Source organism: Priapulus caudatus, unplaced genomic scaffold (assembly GCF_000485595.1).
Source record: "Priapulus caudatus unplaced genomic scaffold, Priapulus_caudatus-5.0.1 Scaffold416, whole genome shotgun sequence".
Taxonomy (NCBI): domain Eukaryota; kingdom Metazoa; phylum Priapulida; class Priapulimorpha; order Priapulimorphida; family Priapulidae; genus Priapulus; species Priapulus caudatus.
Window position 1 is genome coordinate 458,922 of NW_014577477.1, and position 20,721 is coordinate 479,642.

Sequence of the window (20,721 nt, forward strand, 5' to 3'; positions counted from 1 at the left end):
ATCCATTAATCTCTCATATCTTTAGTAAATTCAGACACACAGAGTAGTTAGGGTTCCGTGCCGTGGGAGCGGCTGGCGGCCACCGCGGTGTCTGTTGTCTGCCTTACCGCCACGACTTCTCCGTGTATGCCTCAGTCCGCTGCCACACATGTTCAGCGACGGCTAGCACCCCCGTATCATGCAGCACTGCCCGTCCTGGACCCTGCAACCACACAATAAACAACAAAACAATAACATTAATAATAATAACAATAACAGCAGCAACTATATAATAATAATAATAATAATAATAATAATAATAACAATAAGAAGAAAAAGAATAGAAGAAGAAGAAGTAGAAGAAGAAGAAGAATGTGCAGCAAATCGTGCCACTTCATAACAATTCCATAACATAGAACACTGTATGTCTTTCTCAATTAACGAATGAGAATTCAGTATTTGTCAAAATATTATTAGACAACAGCATAGGAACCTGGTGTAAGATAAGTGTGTGAAAAGATAGCTCACATTCCACATGACCACAGCTTAACTAACTATACGATATATTTTGTCATATTTGTCAACAAATCAACAGAGTAACTATATGAGATACTACACTCAACTCTCCAAAACTTTCAATGCCTTCAAAACTTAATCTCACCTTAAACCGGACGATTTTTAAGTCTCAACACTATCCAAGACTGATGAAAGATATGCCTAGAATAGGCCCTATAAACTGAACTTCACAGTAAACTTAACTAAATGGATGGTCCCGGAGGGTGGTCAATATTGGGAGAGTTGACTTTATATACTATAGTCTGTAGCGTACAGCAATAACTATATACTCATACAGTGAAACGTGAGTTGCTTCCTCAACCATTTGTGTGATACCAGTGATTCATAAACTCGCGATAAATATAACATCAGTAGTACATTTGTGAGAGAATAGATGATTCTTTATAACATACTACACAATATATAGATACAGTGGACCCACGAGATACGAACGGCTCGACATACGAACGACCTCTCGTTGAACGTAATGTATTCGACAAACGAATAAAATTCAACATACGAATGTCTTACGAATCACCAATCATGTGCATAGGCCTAGCGCATGCTCTTTCGGTCAGAGTCAGTTTAAGTACGCGACTCATTGATGTGGTTGTGCTCTTATGATTGCACTTGCTGTACGTAAATTGCTGGTACGTCCTATATAAGGTTCGAGATGAGAATTTTTCGTGACTGTTGGAACAAATTAAATTCATATCTCGGGGGTCCACTGTATACGTAGAACTATATACTTCCTATTGCTTCTGTAAAATGCTCTTGGTCTAAACGCAAACAGTGGTAGAGCCTCATATTCCCTCTCACCTTCCATGGTCTTCAGGCATGGATGGGATCTAACTAGTAACATAGGTGGTGCCGTCACCCACCACATATTCCCTCACACCTTCCACGGTCTTCAGGCATGGATGGGATCTAACTAGTAACATAGGTGGTGCCGTCACCACCACATATTCCTCACACCTTCCACGGTCTTCAGGCATGGATGGGATCTAACTAGTAACATAGATGATGCCGTCACCCACCACATATTCCTCACACCTTCCACGGTCTTCAGCATGGATGGATCTAACTAGTAACATAGGTGGTGCCGTCACCCACCACATATTCCTCACACCTTCCATGGTCTTCAGGCATGGTGGGATCTAACTAGTAACATAGGTGGTGCCGTCACCCACCACATATTCCCTCACACCTTCCATTGGTCTTCAGGCATGGATGGGATCTAACTAGTAACATAGGTGGTGCCGTCACCCACCACATATTCCCTCACACCTTCCACGGTCTTCAGGCATGGATGGGATCTAACTAGTAACATAGATGGTGCCGTCACCCACCACATATTCCCTCACACCTCCACGTCTTCAGGCATGGATGGGATCTAACTAGTAACATAGATGATGCCGTCACCCACCAGATATTCCCTCACACCTTCCACGGGTCTTCAGGCACGGATGGGATCTAACTAGTAACATTAGGTTGGTCCGTCACCCACCACATATTCCCTCACACCTTCCACAGTCTTCAGGCATGGATGGGATCTAACTAGTATGGTGCTGTCCCTCACCTTTGAAGCCGGAGTGTTGGTGCACGTCTATACGATAACGCCGCCCAGTGCAGCGAGGACGAGCAGCCAGCAAGAACTTGGGAACTTCCACCCGGACATCTTCGCCATCAGCTCCTACAACAAGCAATCAGAAGCAATGTCGGTGATGAGCCACAGCCACAGCACAGCTCACCCTACATAGAGTAAGGATATGTAGACATGAGACAGAGGCAATGTCGCAGCAACAGCTCACCCTCCATAGAGTAAGGATATGTAGACTGTAGACATGAGACAGAAGCAATGTCGCAGCAACAGCTCACCCTACATAGAGTAAGGATATGTAGACTGTAGACATGAGACAGAAGCAATGTCGCAGCAACAGCTCACCCTACATAGAGCAAGGATATGAGACTGTAGACATGAGACAGAAGCAATGTCGCAGCAACAGCTCACCCTACATAGAGTAAGGATATGTAGACTGTAGACATGAGACAGAAGCAATGTCGCAGCAACAGCTCACCCTACATAGAGTAAGGATATGTAGACTGTAGACATGAGACAGAAGCAATGTCGCAGCAACAGCTCACCCTACATAGAGCAAGGATATGTAGACATGAGACAGAAGCAATGTCACAGCAACAGCTCACCCTACATAGAGTAAGGATATGTAGACTGAACAGAAGCAATGTCACAGCAACAGCTCACCCTACATAGAGTAAGGATATGTAGACATGAGACAGAAGCAATGTCCCAGCAAGCAGCTCACCCTACATAGAGCAAGGATATGTAGACATGAGACAGAAGCAATGTCACAGCAACAGCTCACCCTACATAGAGCAAGGATATGTAGACATGAGACACGAGAGCACACATTCTGTTCAACATGTGACAGGTTTTATATACTGTGGAGCTGCAACTGGTGGCTCAAATGTGAGATGAAGTTATCTGCAGGCCAAACTCAGGGGAACAGGTCTCAGCAAATGCAAAAACTAGAGTGTTGAAACACATACCGGCACTTGGCTTTCAACTGGGAAAAGCGAATGAGGTAGACTTTTTGATAGAATGGAATTTTTATTTTTATTTTTTAGTTTTAAATTTAGATACCAGGGAAACGTAAAATTATTCTATATGACTGCAAGTAAATTAGCAAACTTAAAACCTATATCTAACTAGAGTCAAACAAGCCTAACAGAATGCAGTTGGAATGTACTATGGACACGGAATGCATTTAAATATAATAAAACAGCATACAAGCATATAAACCTGAAAGCAAACTTTTGTGCAGCTAACACTAAAACGTATTTTAAACTTTCTACTAATATTAACGTTCACCCTTTTATTCTCGGTTATTTCTACAATACTTACAGTAACCTACGAGTTAAATGTGTGACAGTGACAGCAGTAAGAGCGGCTACAAAGTGCGACTCCATGACTGCTTAGTCAGCCGCTGACATCCTGTGGGCGTTACCAAACTGATACCTACTCTGATAAGTTGCACAAGGCGTACTGGCCGGGGGGGCGGCATATACATTCACATACACACATGCACGGGTCAGCACAATGAGGAAACGGTAGAGCGGCGTCCCTACTCTGCTTTCACTACCCTGTCTTCTCCTCTCATGTTCTCTACTTATTGTCTCTCCCCCTCTTCCCCGTTCTAACCTGCCTCCTTCTATTTTCCTTCTTATCCATATCCATATCAGCTGTGACAAAAAGAAACCGTGACAAGAATGACAGGTGTGGTTAGGTAAACAAGTGAGTAAACAAGTGATATAGAATGACAGTAAGACCAAGTGCACAGGTGTGAGTTCAACAATCATGGAAAAAACGACAGGTACAATTATTAGGGACAGTGATTTTCTGTTTCAAAAAATTTCCTTTTCTGTTTGGGGGAAATCATGAATTCCATTTCGAAGTAAAGAAAATATGGAAATTCCGTTTTGCCATAGAGATTGTACCAGTTGAACACACCAAAAATGCAAAATTCCATTTACATATATTTGCATGGAAATATTTTTTTGGTAGCACCGAAACACAGGGCTACCAAAAGTCGTAATTGTAAGTCATTTCGCTCTGAAACTTGTCTGAATGTAAACCATATCATTACCAATGCTATTGTCGACGGTTTTGTGTGTGATTTTATTGAAATTTCCATGTTGTAATATGTTCAAATTACGTTTTCCGCATTTTTCTGTTTGAAAACATCTTTTTCCATTTCAATGGCCATTTCCGTGTTTTCCGTCCGTTTCCCGCGATCGCGGAAAATCACTATCCCTAAATTAAGTGCACATGCGTAACAATACTTGTGTGAAGAGAGGAAGGAGTCTAGTTATGAGTGTAGCAGTTGTGACTAGAATCATAGGTGTGACTGAATGAACAGCAAATACCACAACAACTGTGACAGAATAACAGCCGTGAACAGGTAAAATATGTACTAATGTGACAATGGTGGCAAGAATGACAATTGTCGCTAAAACTAAAGGAGAAATGACTACAACAACTGTCACTAAAATGACAAATGTCACCGAGACACGCAACTGCACGGGAGACCAGGTAAACGTGACAGGTGTGTTAAAGGCATAATAGGCCATCGATTATGCAATTTTAACGAATGCTAGAGTAACTGGCACCTTGTGTAGTTAATAAGTACATTACCTTATAGCAACGCATATTAGTTGTCCAATAAATGTCTAATTGAAATCAGCAGTCCACGAAATCAGTTGACTGACTTGTTTACAGTTTCGAAACCGCATAATTCGAAACGGGTGTGATACAGATTTATAGTCCACCGGACATTTTCGCACGCATGCAAAAACGCACGCACGCATGCATTTTCGCTCGGCCGTACGCAATGCTAGCGATAGTACAGTACCGTAACTGTATATACGTAACAGTAGCTCTGATTGTAATGAACGTGGAATCCACGCTACGAATCACGGACGCTCGTGATAATGAAGTAGGCGTGTTTGGGGCCACAACGCTATGGGAGGATCGCGGACTAACCAAGGCCACAGACTAAACATGGAAAGCAGACGGCACTACGCGTATTTACGTATATTGGTCAAACGAATACACCTGTGTCTGAAATTGAAGACATGTGGGTACTTGTGCCTCAATACCAAGAATACACCCAGAGATACATTCTACTAGCTCATTAGTCATATATAAACATCCCGGGACAAACAATTCTCTGCTAAACACCCGTAGCAACATATGACGTTGCCTAACCGAATTCGAGGCTATTTTGCTTGGCAACCAATTTAGCGTTGGCACCAGATTTAATTGAAATCCGTAAATCTGGTTAATTACTAAGAAATGTCCCTTCTGTAGTTAATAAGTACATTACCTTATAGTCAAACGCGTATTAGTTTGTCCAATATCACTGCTGCATGCCAGTTACTGTAGCATTCGTCAACTTTGTATAATCAATGGGCCTATTATGCCTTTAACAAGCATGGCCCAGCAGCACTCACCTTGCAAGTGCGCACGCACTCGTCATGACCCTCTGGTCGGCGGCCGCCTGGCTGCGCGGCGGCGGTGGCCAGGTCGTCGTTGGTTACCATGAAGCTGCGCACGGTGTCACGCAGCTGCTTCACATCAATCTTCAGCATGCTCCACACGGCGAGCAGGTGGTCCATGAGGATGCTGAAACACAAGTGCGCGCTGACGCTAGGTGGCGCTGACGCTAGGTGGCGCCACTACCAACGCGAGGGCAGGGAGCGCCGCCGACAACGTTGGGAAACACATGGCGAGATGAATATATTTAGAGCGATACTAGGGGGCGCCACCAGCAACACGAGGGCAGGGAGCGCCGCCGACAACGTTGGGAAACACATGGCGAGATGAATATATTTAGAGCGATGCTAGGGAGCGCCACCAGCAACACGAGGGTAGGGAGCGCCGCCGACAACGTTGGGAAACACATGGCGAGATGAATATATTTAGAGCGATGCTAGAGAGCGCCACTAATAATGTGGGAAAGGACAGAGTGTCAGATGCCTCTTTGGCAGTATGAGGCATTGATGATGACAATGTCCATATAGTTGAACAGGAACAGAGTGATGCTCAGGTCAGTAACACTACACTACTATACAGTGATCGTGGAACGAAAAAGAAAGAAAAAGGAAAAAGAATTTAATGCATGCTCCTCATTTAGGGGTCGTTCACAATAATCAACATTTTCACAAGCGTACAAACCGTACGCTGGGGGGGGGAGGGGTCAATGCCCGCCGTAAGCTTTCAGCATTTCCGAAAAATGTCGATCCATTTCCCGCACCGTGTGCATCTTCACGCCGCGACGCGCCGAGCCCCGGCTTAATAAAATATTATTTATTATAAACAATATTTAATAATTTTGATCTCTTTCCACTTGTTTGTGCCAGAAAATCTCATTCTTTATATCAAGATTTCGTTATATCCGCGCTTGCAATAACAGGGTTTACATGTAATTCATATACATGTATCTCTATGTAGAATAGTGTGAAAAAAAATCAACATTTTTCTTCGTATACTTTTAGGGGGAAAGGGGGGGGGTCTCAAAAAAGCGTACGGTTTGTACGCTTGTGAAAATGTTGATAATTGTGAACAACCCCTTAAAGCTAATATTATACACTATCTTCAAAAAACCTTTGCTGACTATATATGTAAAACAAAAGAAAGCAAAGTCTAAAAGATCCCTGAACAAATGCCATCCATGATAAACTTCATACCTAGACTGGCGTAGGTGTTTCTCATACATCTGTCTCCAGGGGCTATAGCAATGGTTGTCTTTTGTCAAGCACGTAGCAAGACAAGCAAGCAGCTAGAAAATAGAGAAATCTGTTTTGTCACGACCAAAGGGGAAATTTAGTCCTCCCCGTGAAATCCAAGAGGGAGATTACCTGGCCACGTGCACATGCCCTCCAATCCCTCTCGTTAATACCTCGTTTTAAAAACCGAGACGGAATTTTGTAGCATCCAAGATGAACATTGTTTTAACCGAGTGATAAATGAACTATCAGGCATCTTCACGCATGCGAGTTTGTCAGTTGTCCCGCCTGCCGTTCACGCGGCAGATCGAACACCTTGCGCGTTCGCGAACACGAGCGGGAGAGGAAGCGAGTCGACACGGACGATAAATACCTCCTCCTTCAGTGGCGTGGGGCAGGTCGGGGTGAGCCTCGACATGAGTGATGGGAAGAAGCCACTCAGCTTCGTGCATTCTCCAAACGCGAGCGTCTGCAGCAGAAAACCAGAGCGAGACGTGTTACCAGAGTTCTCCAAGCTTTTTCATTATAGCATGGGGGTGCTGCCTTTACAGTCCTAGTTGCAAATCGCCGAAGGCGGTTTGCGTGCTAGGAGGGTCCAGGGGCTATGATGTTTAGCATGGCGGCTATAATATTTAGAGTGGCGGGTGCATTTTAGGATGGCGGGGCTCAACGATAGCCTGGCGGGCCGCCAGGCTATAAGTGCTCTTGGAGAACCCTGGTTACGTATTTCACGCTACACTTACAGCCGTTTACAATCACACTCACAGCTGCCTACCCTCACAGTTGTGGTTTTTACAGGTATACCTAATCTTGTAAAGTTACATTTACAACCGTTTACACTTACAGATATGGTAATTTACATATGTATACTTGATTACACTTACAGTTACAGTCATTTACAACTAGGGTTACACTCACTGTGTTTCACATTTACAGGTACATTCGTTTGCAGTTAGCCACAGTTGTTTCGCATTAACAGTTACAGTAGTTAGGCATTTAGAGCAACATAGGTTTACAGAGAGTTGCAGCTACAGCTGTTTCTTGTTGACATAAGGCATTAGGTATGTTTACATGGCATTTCCAGCTAGGTGAAGTTTTCCACCTCACATCACCCTGGATCCTAGCCACATGTATGCCAATACAGAGCAGGCAAGTGGCAGTGGGTGATGCAACGCCGTGCACACACATACCTGACTTCCGCATATGTCGACCATGGAGCAAACACGAATGTTTGCCGATTCAGCAAAGCGGGATGTAACGTTTTATGCAACTTTCACGAAATTCACGATTTTTGAAATCATTGTCAATTATCAATAACCTCACATGGGAAGCAATAACGGAAGAAACAAAAACAGCAGCACGACCACCAACAACAAAAACACGTATATGACAACAACAACAACGCACTAACAATGGCAGCAGCAGCAGCAGCGGCACCAGCAGTAGCTGCAGCATCAACATCAGCATCAGCAGCAGCAACAGCACCACCACCACCACCACCAGCAGCAGCAGCAGCATCAGCATCAGCAACAGCACCACCACCACCACCACCACCAGCAGCAGCAGCAGCAGCAGCAGCGGCAGAGCTGCATGCATAACAAGTAAACATGTACGCTGGGATGGCACATTAACACCCCGATCTACCCAATTATCGCCAGCGCCACCTGCCAGCATCATCCTCACCTTGATCTTGGGGTAGAGTTTCAGCATGCGCTTCTGTAAGGCATGCGAGAGGCTCGAGTTCGACGCATAGACAATGTCAAGGATCTGAAAGAACTCACGCATGCCCACCACACCGTACGCTGACTGTAGGTTGTCATGGCAACTGAAACGACATAGAAGAAGATGCTCAGCTGTCACGGGCTCGTCTTTTCACTCTCAGAAATCTATCTCGCATAATCTTCCAAAGAACAGCATACTTGGTTCATATATTTTGACAGAACTACACACGAGCTACATCGAAAAAACTTAAGAAGAAATGTCATAATTAGGATATCTTAATCTAATAATTATTTATATATATGTCATAAGGTCACCAGGACCTACGCGTGGATAGCCAAGAGTCCCAATGCACTCCATGGTCTCACTCATTCATCTAGTCTCATCAGTTTTCGCTACAGGTTTCTAAGCAAGTACCGATAGCATCATTCCGCCTCACTAAATTATGCATTTATTTTGTTATTTATTATTTGTTATTTGTTGTTGTTATTTTGCATTGTTTATTTACTGCGCATTTGTTTCGGCTGATCAGTGATCCGGATCACAAATTCCTGAACCTGCTTGCGAGGTAGATTGGCAGGGGATCCAATATGGCGGTGTGCGATCCAGCCAATCAAAGCTTGTTGTTTATTATGAACCATCCCGTGGTAGGTCACAGCGAAACGTGAATCGTCGAAAATGAGTTTGCGTTTGTATAGGGCAATCTGGATCAACTGATCCTGATCAGACGGTTTCGTTCCAAACAAACGCGCGCCCATAGTCATGTTTAATCAGGGACCTTCGGTCACTGCACAGCGTGATTCTCCCCTGAAACCAGGTATGACCTATAGGCTCATCACGTTCCCTCACCTGAATAAGCTTTCCAGGTTGCTCACGACATAACCGGACATACTCCGAACGCCTAACAATGGTAGCATGACATCCAACCAGACTGCAAAGGTAGATGATATTATTGATGTACACGTATCTGAATGAATGCTATTTCTATCTTTGCAGATAAAAGTGGTCATTGTTAAATAAACAAGTGACAAATTGACAAACAAGTTCTTATTTATGTCCACGGTTATTTTCTGTATGAGAATATCTATACGAGATATATATATTAATATCATTTAAAAAATCAAACACAACATAAGACGAATCGCGAGGTGTTTTGCAGTAGAAAAACATCGCTACGACCAAAGATCACGTACGAGAGCAACGTTCAATGAGAGGTGCAGGTTAACCATTCCGATAATCACGTATACGAGAACACACGGATAAAACCAAGTACCTCTCAGACCCGTCCCAAGGTTCTTAACGCCTGCCTGCGACAGCGCCCACAAAATCAGCGCACAGCGTATCGGGTGACTCTGATTCGACTTCAGCATGTCATTGTACTACAAACACGCAGTGGTAAAATCTCATTAATACATGCACCTGCACAGAACTATAATTATGCTAGCAATTTTCACATGGTTTGATAATGGATGGTTTGATAATGGATGTACAATGAAACGTGTTTCCTTGGTAACCTCAATAGAACAGCCACTAGTATAAAATAGACACTTTTGGAGATTCGCTCTGGTTGTAGTTATACAGTGATCAACCTCTAATGTACCACAGACACCTGCAGATAAATGACATGTCTGGTGCTTCCCTTCAATAATCCTCATAATATGGGTTTGACCAAAGATTATAAATATATCACGGTGAAGACTTTTCCATGCTGCAACATATTATACCTTGCTGATGTCATCAGTGACAATCTGGGGGTTCGCGTGAAGTAGAGACTGGATGCATACACGGTAGCCATAGGTCGACAAACCTGCAGCCAAAAAAAACCTCCAGCACACACGTATTACACACTTATATTGCTTCTAAGACATACATATTTGACTAGCATGTAGATACACCAGTGTACACAAGCACGTGTGTGTGCATGCAGCCCTAAGACACTAACTACTTCCATTATTACTGAAAAGTAATAACCACGGTACTTTTGCCACTTCCGCTAACAACGACACTGCCTACGACATTGCCAGTACGTTCAGCACTCATGTTAACACTTGCGGGGCAACATGCGGCTCTCTCTCTCCCTCGCGCGCTCTCTCTCTCTCTCTCTCTCTCTCTTTCGCGCACTCTCTCTCTCTCGCTCTCTCTCTCTCTCCATCTCCCTCTCTCTCTCTCTCTCCTCCCTCCCTCCCTCCCTCTCCCTCCCTCTCCCTCTCTCTCTCGCACCTTTGCTGGAGTCGGTGATCGTAGAGCGCACACAGTGTTCGAGGAACAGTTGTTGAACGCTGGCTCCTGACTTCCTCATCGTAGTCAGCATCAGCTTCTGAACGACCTTCGGCAGCTTACACAGCGGGTAGTCTGCAACAAGAAAACCAACGTGGCAACCATTAAATTGACTATGTCACAAATTTTCTATAGTGTATATTTGTAAAAAAAATTGGTGTTCCAATTTTTTTACATGAAAAGTAAGTACTAACGAGACTAAATGTATCATCAAATTCTTACCCGATAAGATTGTTTTTCAACAAGTTAAAAATCCAAAAAAACCTGGGCAATTTGATATATTTATCATGACATTAAATGCTTGCTATGGGCTATGTATGAGTCATGAGTGTTTGTTAACATTGAACAGAATAGTAAAATAACAAGTATAATGCAGCAATTTAATAATAAAAAGTTAACTGGATCACTTACATTTTGTGAAAAAGTCGACATGATTTTTTTACTTTTACATACTTTTCATACTATTTACAGTGACATAATCACTTTAATTGCGTTTTTCCGAAGTTCATGCCCCGAAAGCCTGGTGATCATACTCAGACTTCTAAATGGGACAGTGCAGCAGAGTTGTGTCTAAAACAGTCTATTACCTCGTGGCATCATTTTCGTTTATTATTGTTTGTTTATTTAGTGAAGCACTTATAGAGTTTAAAAAAATCGTTATGAGAAAGGCGTATTTACTTGTTTAGTCTTTGTTCCCATGGGGTACATATGGCCTGTACTTCTTTTCAGTACGGGGTTTGTGTTCATTCGTTTTTTTATGCGGTCAAGGAGTTGGCCCCCAACAACAAAGAAAACTGCAGCCACAGACATGGGTGATTTAACATTCACCATAAAACGTGTCGAACAGAGACAGGTGGGCTACCAAGGGTCAGTAAACCTACCAACAGGCTGACCAGTGAATAGTGGGTCCTTCTCAGGAACGTGAAGCTCCAGGTTGAGATACGAAGCCAGGTCCTTCAACCATATTGTCGGGTTGTCTGGAAACTTGGTCTGGTCCATGTTCAGAAATTTCTCCAGGCTCTTGGAGCTGAGCTATATTTAACATCAAGCATGTGCAGTAAGTAATTTTCATTGTGCTCTAATCCCTGTCAATCTCAAAGCAGCCATTTATATAAGGCCAACATGGCAACGAGGCGACACCACAGACATGCCAAGGTAACCCTACAAAAAGTACCAAGGTAGTACTGTACATATATTCTCGTTTGTGAACCAATTACTAGGGCAATTCCCTAGCATCGCTGTAATGTCTTGAAAAGAGTCTCTGGAATAAAGTTCCGGATTTTAACCATTTAAATTTAATTGAAATTAAATGAGTCTCCTTTCAGGCAGAGCACCTCTTTGGCAACTTCCTCCAGAGTGCGGCCACCGCCTTCCTTGTGATCCTTCTGCACGTGGGGCTTCTTCTTCTTCTGCTGTGATGGTGATTGTTGCTTGCCCGCGATGCCATTCTTGTGTTCCTGCGATGACTGATGGTGCTCTGTAGCCTTCTTGTCCTGCTCTATGAACGCGTCGTACAACGTCTTCGACTCCTTAAGAGGCGCTAAAACAAACGAGTTATCCTTCATACACTGTGTGCTGCCCATGACTACACATGCATGAGTGCAAGATACAAATCACTGCACGATCCACACACACGCACACGCACTGTTGTTAACTTTTACTGTTACATAATAAAATTTGTGATGTAATTTAAACAATTTTCAAATACTCGGATTTTACTTCACTGATATATTTCATCACATATTACTGGGGTAACAACGGTTATTGCTACTCTATTAATCGCTTACTGAAGTTTACTATATATAACATACCGGTACTCTAGATAATTCTCACACACCTATGGAATTTCATTGTTAGGCCATGAGAATTGAGATATGAGTTTCCCGTCCACCGCCCGCATGCCGTCAGAGCCACCGCCGAAAATATTCATTATTTCAAAAGTATTTCATTATTTTCATTTTTAAATCATTAAAGCCCAAGTTGTTCATTCAGAGCGATTAAAACATACATTAATACCAATACAACAGGGCAATTGTGACGTTACGATATCCTGAGTACATCGACTTACAGCCCGATCCCAAAAACGTGCCAGGCTACCAGTTGGAAATGGTAAACCAGCCAAGTAGTAGACTGGTACTCGTCCCACCTCGATTACTTGATGGGAGTAAGCCGAGAGGTGGGACGACCGGGTACCAGTCTACCAGCCAAGCTGTTCAGCGATAGCTGTTCGGTGATACACTATAATTGAGCCACATACAGTAACAGATGCTCAGATTGGTCAGGAACTCATCATTGCGCCAAGATTGACCAATGGAAATCGTTCTCTCTGCCGTGTCTTTTCCGGATGTTCATAAATTATAAATGCTCCGAATTGTCAATAAATTTGCAATGCTGAATGCCGTAAGTATTTCTCAATGAATATAGAATCTGATGAGTTTGAAGAAAATATTCGACCACGGATAATAAAATATGAATTATTACACACATGTATGCGGATGTCGCATGAACAATGGATGGGTTAACTACAAATATTAAATGAATAATGAAAAATAAAAAATGAAAAAAAGCCTCCTCACTTTTCAAAATATCTCGGACGGGAAACTCATACCTCAATTCTCATGGCCTTATTGAAATCTGGGTTACTCCTTAGATATAAACCCACACAGGTCTATCTTTTCTTCTTCTGTGAAGAGTACCCAATTTGTATGTGAGTATTGTGTCCCTAGTCGTTGCCATGCACACTTCACTCATTTGCCAAAGTATTTCGCATAACGATGTAATTGTAATCTGATATTTTGCATTATGATCACCCTGCCATCATGTGTTCACACAATCACGAGAGTTTTGTATTGGGTGGCCAGTTGTTCAATAACACAATGGTGTAATCTTAAGGTGTAATTTATATCCAAGTTTGAGTTTTTGGCAATAGTTTTTCATTATGATGATTTCGGTTGAAACTGTTATTACTAGAACGTAGAAGTATATGATGAAGACATGTACTGTCAGTGTAATGTACCGCCCGGCCCCAAAGCACACATTGCTGACCCACATGGAGATGGATATATATAGATATAAATATATATATATATATATATGAATATGACGTAGGATGATAGGATCTGGGTCACGTACTATCTGGGAATGAACCGTCATGTACTATGAGTAGGTGATATGCTGAGGTGTTTATAAATATGATGCCATCATGCACTTCTGTTGCAATTACATGCAAATAGTGAATGCATTATTACTCTGTCGGTTATTGGAGGGATATAATTAAAGCACTTCACATGCTAATACAGCGCCACAACAGTAAGAAATCTAGTCGGCGAAGCTGGCCACTAATGTTGTTGCGACATCTGCCTAGCGATGACGTGGCCGGCACTGCAGTGCAGCGGTGACAGTTTCGTTGACAAAATTATTTAATTTGAGAATATTACACAGATTAACGAATAAAAAATATGTCATTACGTGATGCGATAATACGCGGAGCATTGTCGGTATACGCTTGCTTCTCGGCCTTTGTCATGCGTTTCGTCGGCTGCTTTTTGTTTGGTTTCCTTACGGTTTCCCACTTATTATTGTTCGCCATGATGACTACTGCCACTACAGGCCGACTGCAGCGCCTCTACTCAATAATCAGTGACTTTATGATATCCAATGGTAAAAATGCTGACCATTGGAGTTGTCTGTAGTAGCTGGCGGGGTCGTTTATTGATTATTTAAAGGAACAGTAGCCTCTAGGTTCTAGGGTTATTTTCAGCTAATTTAGGTTATAATTGCGCTACATAAAAAGTTTCATGGTTCAATCACCATTAGAAATAATTTTTTTAAATGTTTTAAAACTAACGACTACAGTTTGATTACAACGACGGTGGCGCCACTCAAAGCGCACGAACTGAGAAGTTGCGCAAAACCACTTTCCAGCCAAGGGCTACAGACCGAGGGTATTTCTTATTTATTCATTTAAAAGCAAAAGGATTGTAATATCTTATAAACGACATATAGTTTCAGTTATAATATGGATAAATTTGCCCTAAAATGAATATCGTTCCGTTAAATAGCATTTAGGTATAAATATAATTGCACTTTTGTGATTAGCCCTCGGTCATTTACCTGCAAAATAAAAATGCAAATACGCAACTTTTTCAGGGTGGCAGCAACGCAAATTTCGTAGCGTTGATGTGTAAATAATTAATTAAGTATCTGGTGACAAATACATGTGGGTATAGACGATTTGTTATACAGTAAGTACAGTTGTATGCAGTAAAATCCTAGAGGCTACTGTCCCTTTAAGCTTGCGCATGGTGACACATAGATTAATCAGCACTCAATGTGCGAGAGACTATATACAAGATTCAAGATTCAAGATTCAAGATTCAAGATTCAAGATTCAAGATTCAAGATTCAAGATTTAAGATTCAATATGTTTATTTTGTGCATAAGTCGTGTATATACAGTGTACAGCGGCAAATAGGAAATATACAAGTCAAGTTAATCTAGTTTACAAAGGAAGCACAGGAGTGGCGAAAGAACCCGCAGGTTATCAACGTCTGCCACCCCTCAAAATAAAATGTCATACTAATATTAGGCAGTTTGGTCATTATTATAATATAGTTGGTTGCCATAGTGGATGGTGAGCATGCATGTGAAACTGCAAAAACATGACAGCGAAGATGATCAAACATATGAACGATAAAACCGAGTAACAGTGAACAAGAAACTAAACAAAAATGAACAACGGAATGAGCAGAACAAAACAGGCAGAGGTCTAATTTACATCTGTACAATAATAATGTAATGTATGGGCAAATATATATATATACATACATACACACACGTTTACCTATATAAATAGGCGCAATAGATTATTACTATTGTTACTATAAATAGATACAATAGTTGCATTGACAGCTAATATACAACATGTTAGAGCTGCGTGGCAACAGAGCTGCAAAATGCACATATATACAGTATAAGAAACAGCAAAACATGACAGAGAGAGAGTGAACAAAATGATCAAATCAAAATGAACAAGAAATTTGAACAAAGGTGAACAATAAACAAACAAAAAACTGTAGCAACAAACAAAGCTTCAATGGACATATATATATACACAGTTGAACACAGGACATGGTTCATGACACAGTTACATGGACAGTAATCATACAACTGAATAGAATCGTGAACAAAACATAACTGGAAAACACATCTGTACACAATTTTATAGAGGTAATTAGCGTATTACATGGTAATAGCTAAATTGACATCAAATATACAACGGAATAGAACAGTGCAACCGTTACTCGTACTTTTGAATTAGGATGTTTCTGTAGGATTGCTTAAATTTTGCATAGGGCAAGTTTTTTATATGAAGTGGAATCTCTGTCCAGAGCTTCGCACCTACAAATTTTAGTGTCTTATATCCAACACTAGTATTAAACCTAGGTAGGTAATAGGACATAGAAGCTGCAAGTCGAGTAGAGTGAGAGTGTACGTTGGAGATATTGGTGAAGTAGTTGTTGAACAGATCAGGTAATTCGTTGATAGTGAACCGGTACATTAGCTTTGCTAGTTCTAGTTGGTAGATATCTGGAAGTTTTAGCATACCAAGTTGCAAGAAGTATGGTGTAACATGTTCTCTAGGCCTTGCGAAGGTCATGTGTTTGATAATTTTATTGTGGATCCTGTTTACTGTGTGTAATACCGAAGAAGGCGAGTGTAAACGATATATATTGATAGATTTATCTGGTTATAACCTGAATCTGATGAACAGAAAGACTGCGGCTTGCAGTAGAAAACGTTTCATTTTCTTGTTAATTGCATCTACTGCATCATTGTATTTTTGCAAATTATGGTGATAAATAAATTGGTTTAATTGAAATTGAATTGAATTAAAAACGTTTGCAGTAGAAACGTAGACAAGAACGAATGAAGAGAATTCCATGCTAGGGCAGTAATAACCTCGTAACCTCCTGAGGATTAATCCTCAAAGTGCAAGGAACCGAGAGACACACATGCACGCAATATAGGAGATAAATGAGCGGGAGTAGAGGAAGATGCTCAAATTGATTAAGTACGGGATTAAGTACGGGATTATGTTTGATTTTGAACCGATGAGCTGATGAGCCGATGAGCCGATTTTAAGGCCGCCGCACACCTACATCGCTTCATCGCTTCATCGTTTGTAAAATCGGCTGGTGTGCGGCGGCCTTTAGGAGCAATAGCTGAGGAAGCAGACGAGGTAGATAAATGAGTGGAAATGATGGTGTAGTAGAAGCGAGAACAATATAGCTTCCACTATGCTTCTTTTGTCTTTCTGATGGGGATCGTATGGGTGAAGGGGGGGGGGGAACATGTTTTAGAATTAAGTAAGTAAATAGATGTGGCTGAGTTTGCTCTGAAAAGTTGTTCCTACGCGTTTTTTCCCGAGCAACGCCGGGTACCAGGCTAGTATCTGATAAAATCGACAATACTTATTAAAATCTATATGTTCAAAAAAGAGAGCAAACATTCTCAAGTAGTTTGAAGTAAATATGTTTATTCCCAGTACGTCACTTTATTATTACTAAGATACAGCTGCTTCGCTACATCTTGATTGGCCGCAAAAATCTCATATACAAAAAATGCTCAATATAAATAAATAAAATAAGTATGAAGCACATATATATTAGGTTGTGCAATATAACTATAGTTATTTGTTATTAGAGAAAATTAAATGATATAAATTATTTAACTTAACAAAAAACGTTTGGCAATGAGCAAAATGTGTTTGAAAACGAATACCCGATATAGGTGTTCGCGAGAACGATATCGTTCTGTATTCGTTATAGTCGTCATTCAGGAACGGAGCGAAGGTCGTTGAAACTAGAGTCGGACACATATCCACCACGAGGGATTTACCAATGCAATCACTTAGCACACTGAGACACTAATGAGATGCGTAGCACACCCGCGGCAGGCTCTCCTCAAATCTTTGTCGACTTTTAAATGATCGTCGCCTTATCAGTGTAGGTGTAGGAAAACATCTTATCATATCAAAGACCGTATGCAATTAATTTAATGTGTACTTTTATCATATCATGCGCCCTCCGGATACGTGAATAGGTCCACTATATCCACTCATCTTCGAGCTGCACGCACACACACACACACACACACACACACACACACACACACACAGCAACACCACAACAAACACACCGCGCCGAGACGCACGCACGCCACGCAAGCCCACGCACTCACGCACGCACACACGCAGGCACGCACACACGCACGCACACACGCCACACACACACACACACACACACACACACACACACACACACACACAAACACACCCGCGCGAGAGCGCACGCACGCACGCAAGCACGCACTCACGCACGCACACACGCAGGCACGCACACACACACGCACATACACACGCGCGCACACACATGCACACACATAGACAGAGAGAGCGAGAGAGGCGCGTGCGCGTATCGCGAATCCCGATCTCAATATATCACTTGAGAGAAAATGTCCTGCCTTACACATGATCATGATCCTATACTCATGCGTGCATATGGTGGGGTGCGGGCAACTATATTGGTTATATCTCTTAATAAGAATGCTATTCAGTCGATCTCATTTGTTTAGATAAATAGAGGAATCAGCCAGCAGTGGGTGTTCATCACAAATCCCGATCGCAATATTTCACTTGGTAGGCAATACCATAGCCTTCACATGGGCTTATACTAATGTATATAGGGGTTCTGGGTACCAGCATTTCGGCGCGTTGTCTCTTAAAGGGCATGCGCGCTCTGATCGAGGTCTGACGAACTAATCTATAACACATTATAGGAATGTTAGGAAGAACAGGAACGTTTAATTAATAAAATAATTCATTAGCTTTGTCACTTTTCACATGCACTACTCATCAGTCTCTGGTCTCAGTATTAAACGTATAGTTAAAAATAATAATATATACTCTTTGGTCCCCTCACTACTAATTGTGCGCGACACTAGCGCCGACTAACGGCATGAAAATGCATTTGTAGATTTTTGCGGGCAATCAAGATGTAGCGAAGCAGCTGTATCTTAGTAATAATAAAGTGACGTACTGGGAATAAACATATTTGCTTCAAACTACTTGAGAATCTTTGCTCTCTTTTTTAAACATATAGATTTTAATAAGTATATTTTCGCTTTTATCATATAGTAACCTGGTACCCGGCGTTGCTCGGGGAAAAACGCATAGGAACAACTTTTCAGAGCAAACTCAGCCACATATATTTACTTACTTAATTCTATAACATGTTCACCCCCCCCCTTCACCCATACGATCCCCATCAGAACGAAAAGAGAAGCATAATGGAAGCTATATTGTTCTCGCTTCTACTACACCATCATTTCCACTCATTTATCTACCTCGTCTGCTTCCTCAGCTATTCCTCCTTAGCTTTATCCCCCCCCACTGCCGTACGTCTCTCCCTTTCATCCCGATCCCAGTTCATCCGCATCCTATATCTTCTCCCCATCCTCTACCTTTTCCACTCATATATCACATTCACCTTAATTCTTCCTTCGCTTTAACTCCCGTACTTATTAAATTTGAGCATCTTCCTCTACTCCCGCTCATTTATCTCCCATATTTGCTTCACATCTCTGCTTAATTGGTCGCTTTTCTCGAGCATTCTGCATCTTTCGCAACGATGCAGAGGTCAATATAACAGTACTAACTGCACTTGCGTCCTCTTCTAGCTACTGTTATGGGTAATCATTTCATAGAGGCTAATAACTGTCATTCCATATTTGAATTCTCGTTCTTTTACTACGGTTAATTGTAAATTGAAACTTTTTTAAACTGAAATCTGCAGCGTTAATCAATCGATTTGGTAACTCCTCCCCCCTCTCGCGCGCGCACGCTCTCGCTCTCTCTCTCTCTATGCCACACTTTCTCTCTCTCTCTCTTTCTCTCGCTGTGTGTGTCTCTCTGTTCCTTGGACTTTGAGGATTAATCCTCAGGAGGTTACAAGGTTATTACTGCCCTAGAATGGAATTCTCTTCATTCGATCTTGTTTAGTTAATTGAAAAAATTTAAACTTTTTCTACTGCAAGCCGCAGTCTTTCTGTTCATCAGATTATAACCAGATAAATCTATCAATATATATCGTTTACACTTGCCTTCTTCGGTATATAGTCTCTCGCACATTGAGTGCTGATTAATCTATGTGTCACCATGCGCAAGCGTAAATAATCAATAAACGACCCCGCCAGCTACTACAGACAACGATATATGTATACTATCCTGGTACCCGGCGTTGCTCGGGGAAAAACGCTTATATTAGGAACAACTTTTAAGAGTAAATTCAGCCACATATACTTACTTAATTCTAAAATATTCCCCCACCCCCTTCACCCATACGATCCCCATTAGAAAGGAAAGAGAAGCGTACTGGATTCAGAATATAAACACTATCCAGCCACACGGACTCAATCTACGGGTAGAGATTCCGAGATGAATAGAAGATAGTAATCACCCTCCCACCAGCATCGTATACACGCAAGGCTAATTCTCAACTGACACTCTAGGGTAGCGGGTGGCTCGGTTTACCTTTTCATAATTTTTTTTTACTTAATTTCAAGGATAGATTCGTAACAGAGAAACAGGCAATAAGCAATATTCTGACCAAAATAGTTCGGACGATTCTATGTCACAGGCGCGTAGCTACCATAACGCAGATGCGCAGTTGCGTACACATCATTTCACCACACTTTTTTTTTATTGCAGAGAGAGAGAGAGAGCGAGAGAGAGAGAGAGAGAGAGAGAGAGAGAGAGAGAGAGAGAGAGAGAGAGCGAGCGAGAGAGAGAGAGAGAGACCGTGTGAGAGACAACGAAACCGTCTC

General features: G+C 41.9%; 1 protein-coding gene across 1 annotated transcript in view; it reads right to left on the bottom strand.

The window, feature by feature from the left end:
* LOC106810175 (transmembrane protein 214-like) overlaps positions 1-14,448 on the bottom strand; it is a gene marked incomplete in the record, with an annotated part of 31,465 nt that extends 17,017 nt beyond the window's left edge. Inside the window, 12 exon segments of the mRNA XM_014813457.1 lie at positions 2,147-2,227; positions 5,566-5,737; positions 6,802-6,893; positions 7,214-7,309; positions 8,524-8,665; positions 9,409-9,490; positions 9,833-9,938; positions 10,284-10,366; positions 10,780-10,911; positions 11,718-11,868; positions 12,171-12,376; positions 14,305-14,448. Of these exon segments, the coding sequence (XP_014668943.1) occupies positions 2,147-2,227; positions 5,566-5,737; positions 6,802-6,893; positions 7,214-7,309; positions 8,524-8,665; positions 9,409-9,490; positions 9,833-9,938; positions 10,284-10,366; positions 10,780-10,911; positions 11,718-11,868; positions 12,171-12,376; positions 14,305-14,425 (1,464 nt within the window).
* Positions 14,449-20,721: the final 6,273 nt, after the last annotated feature.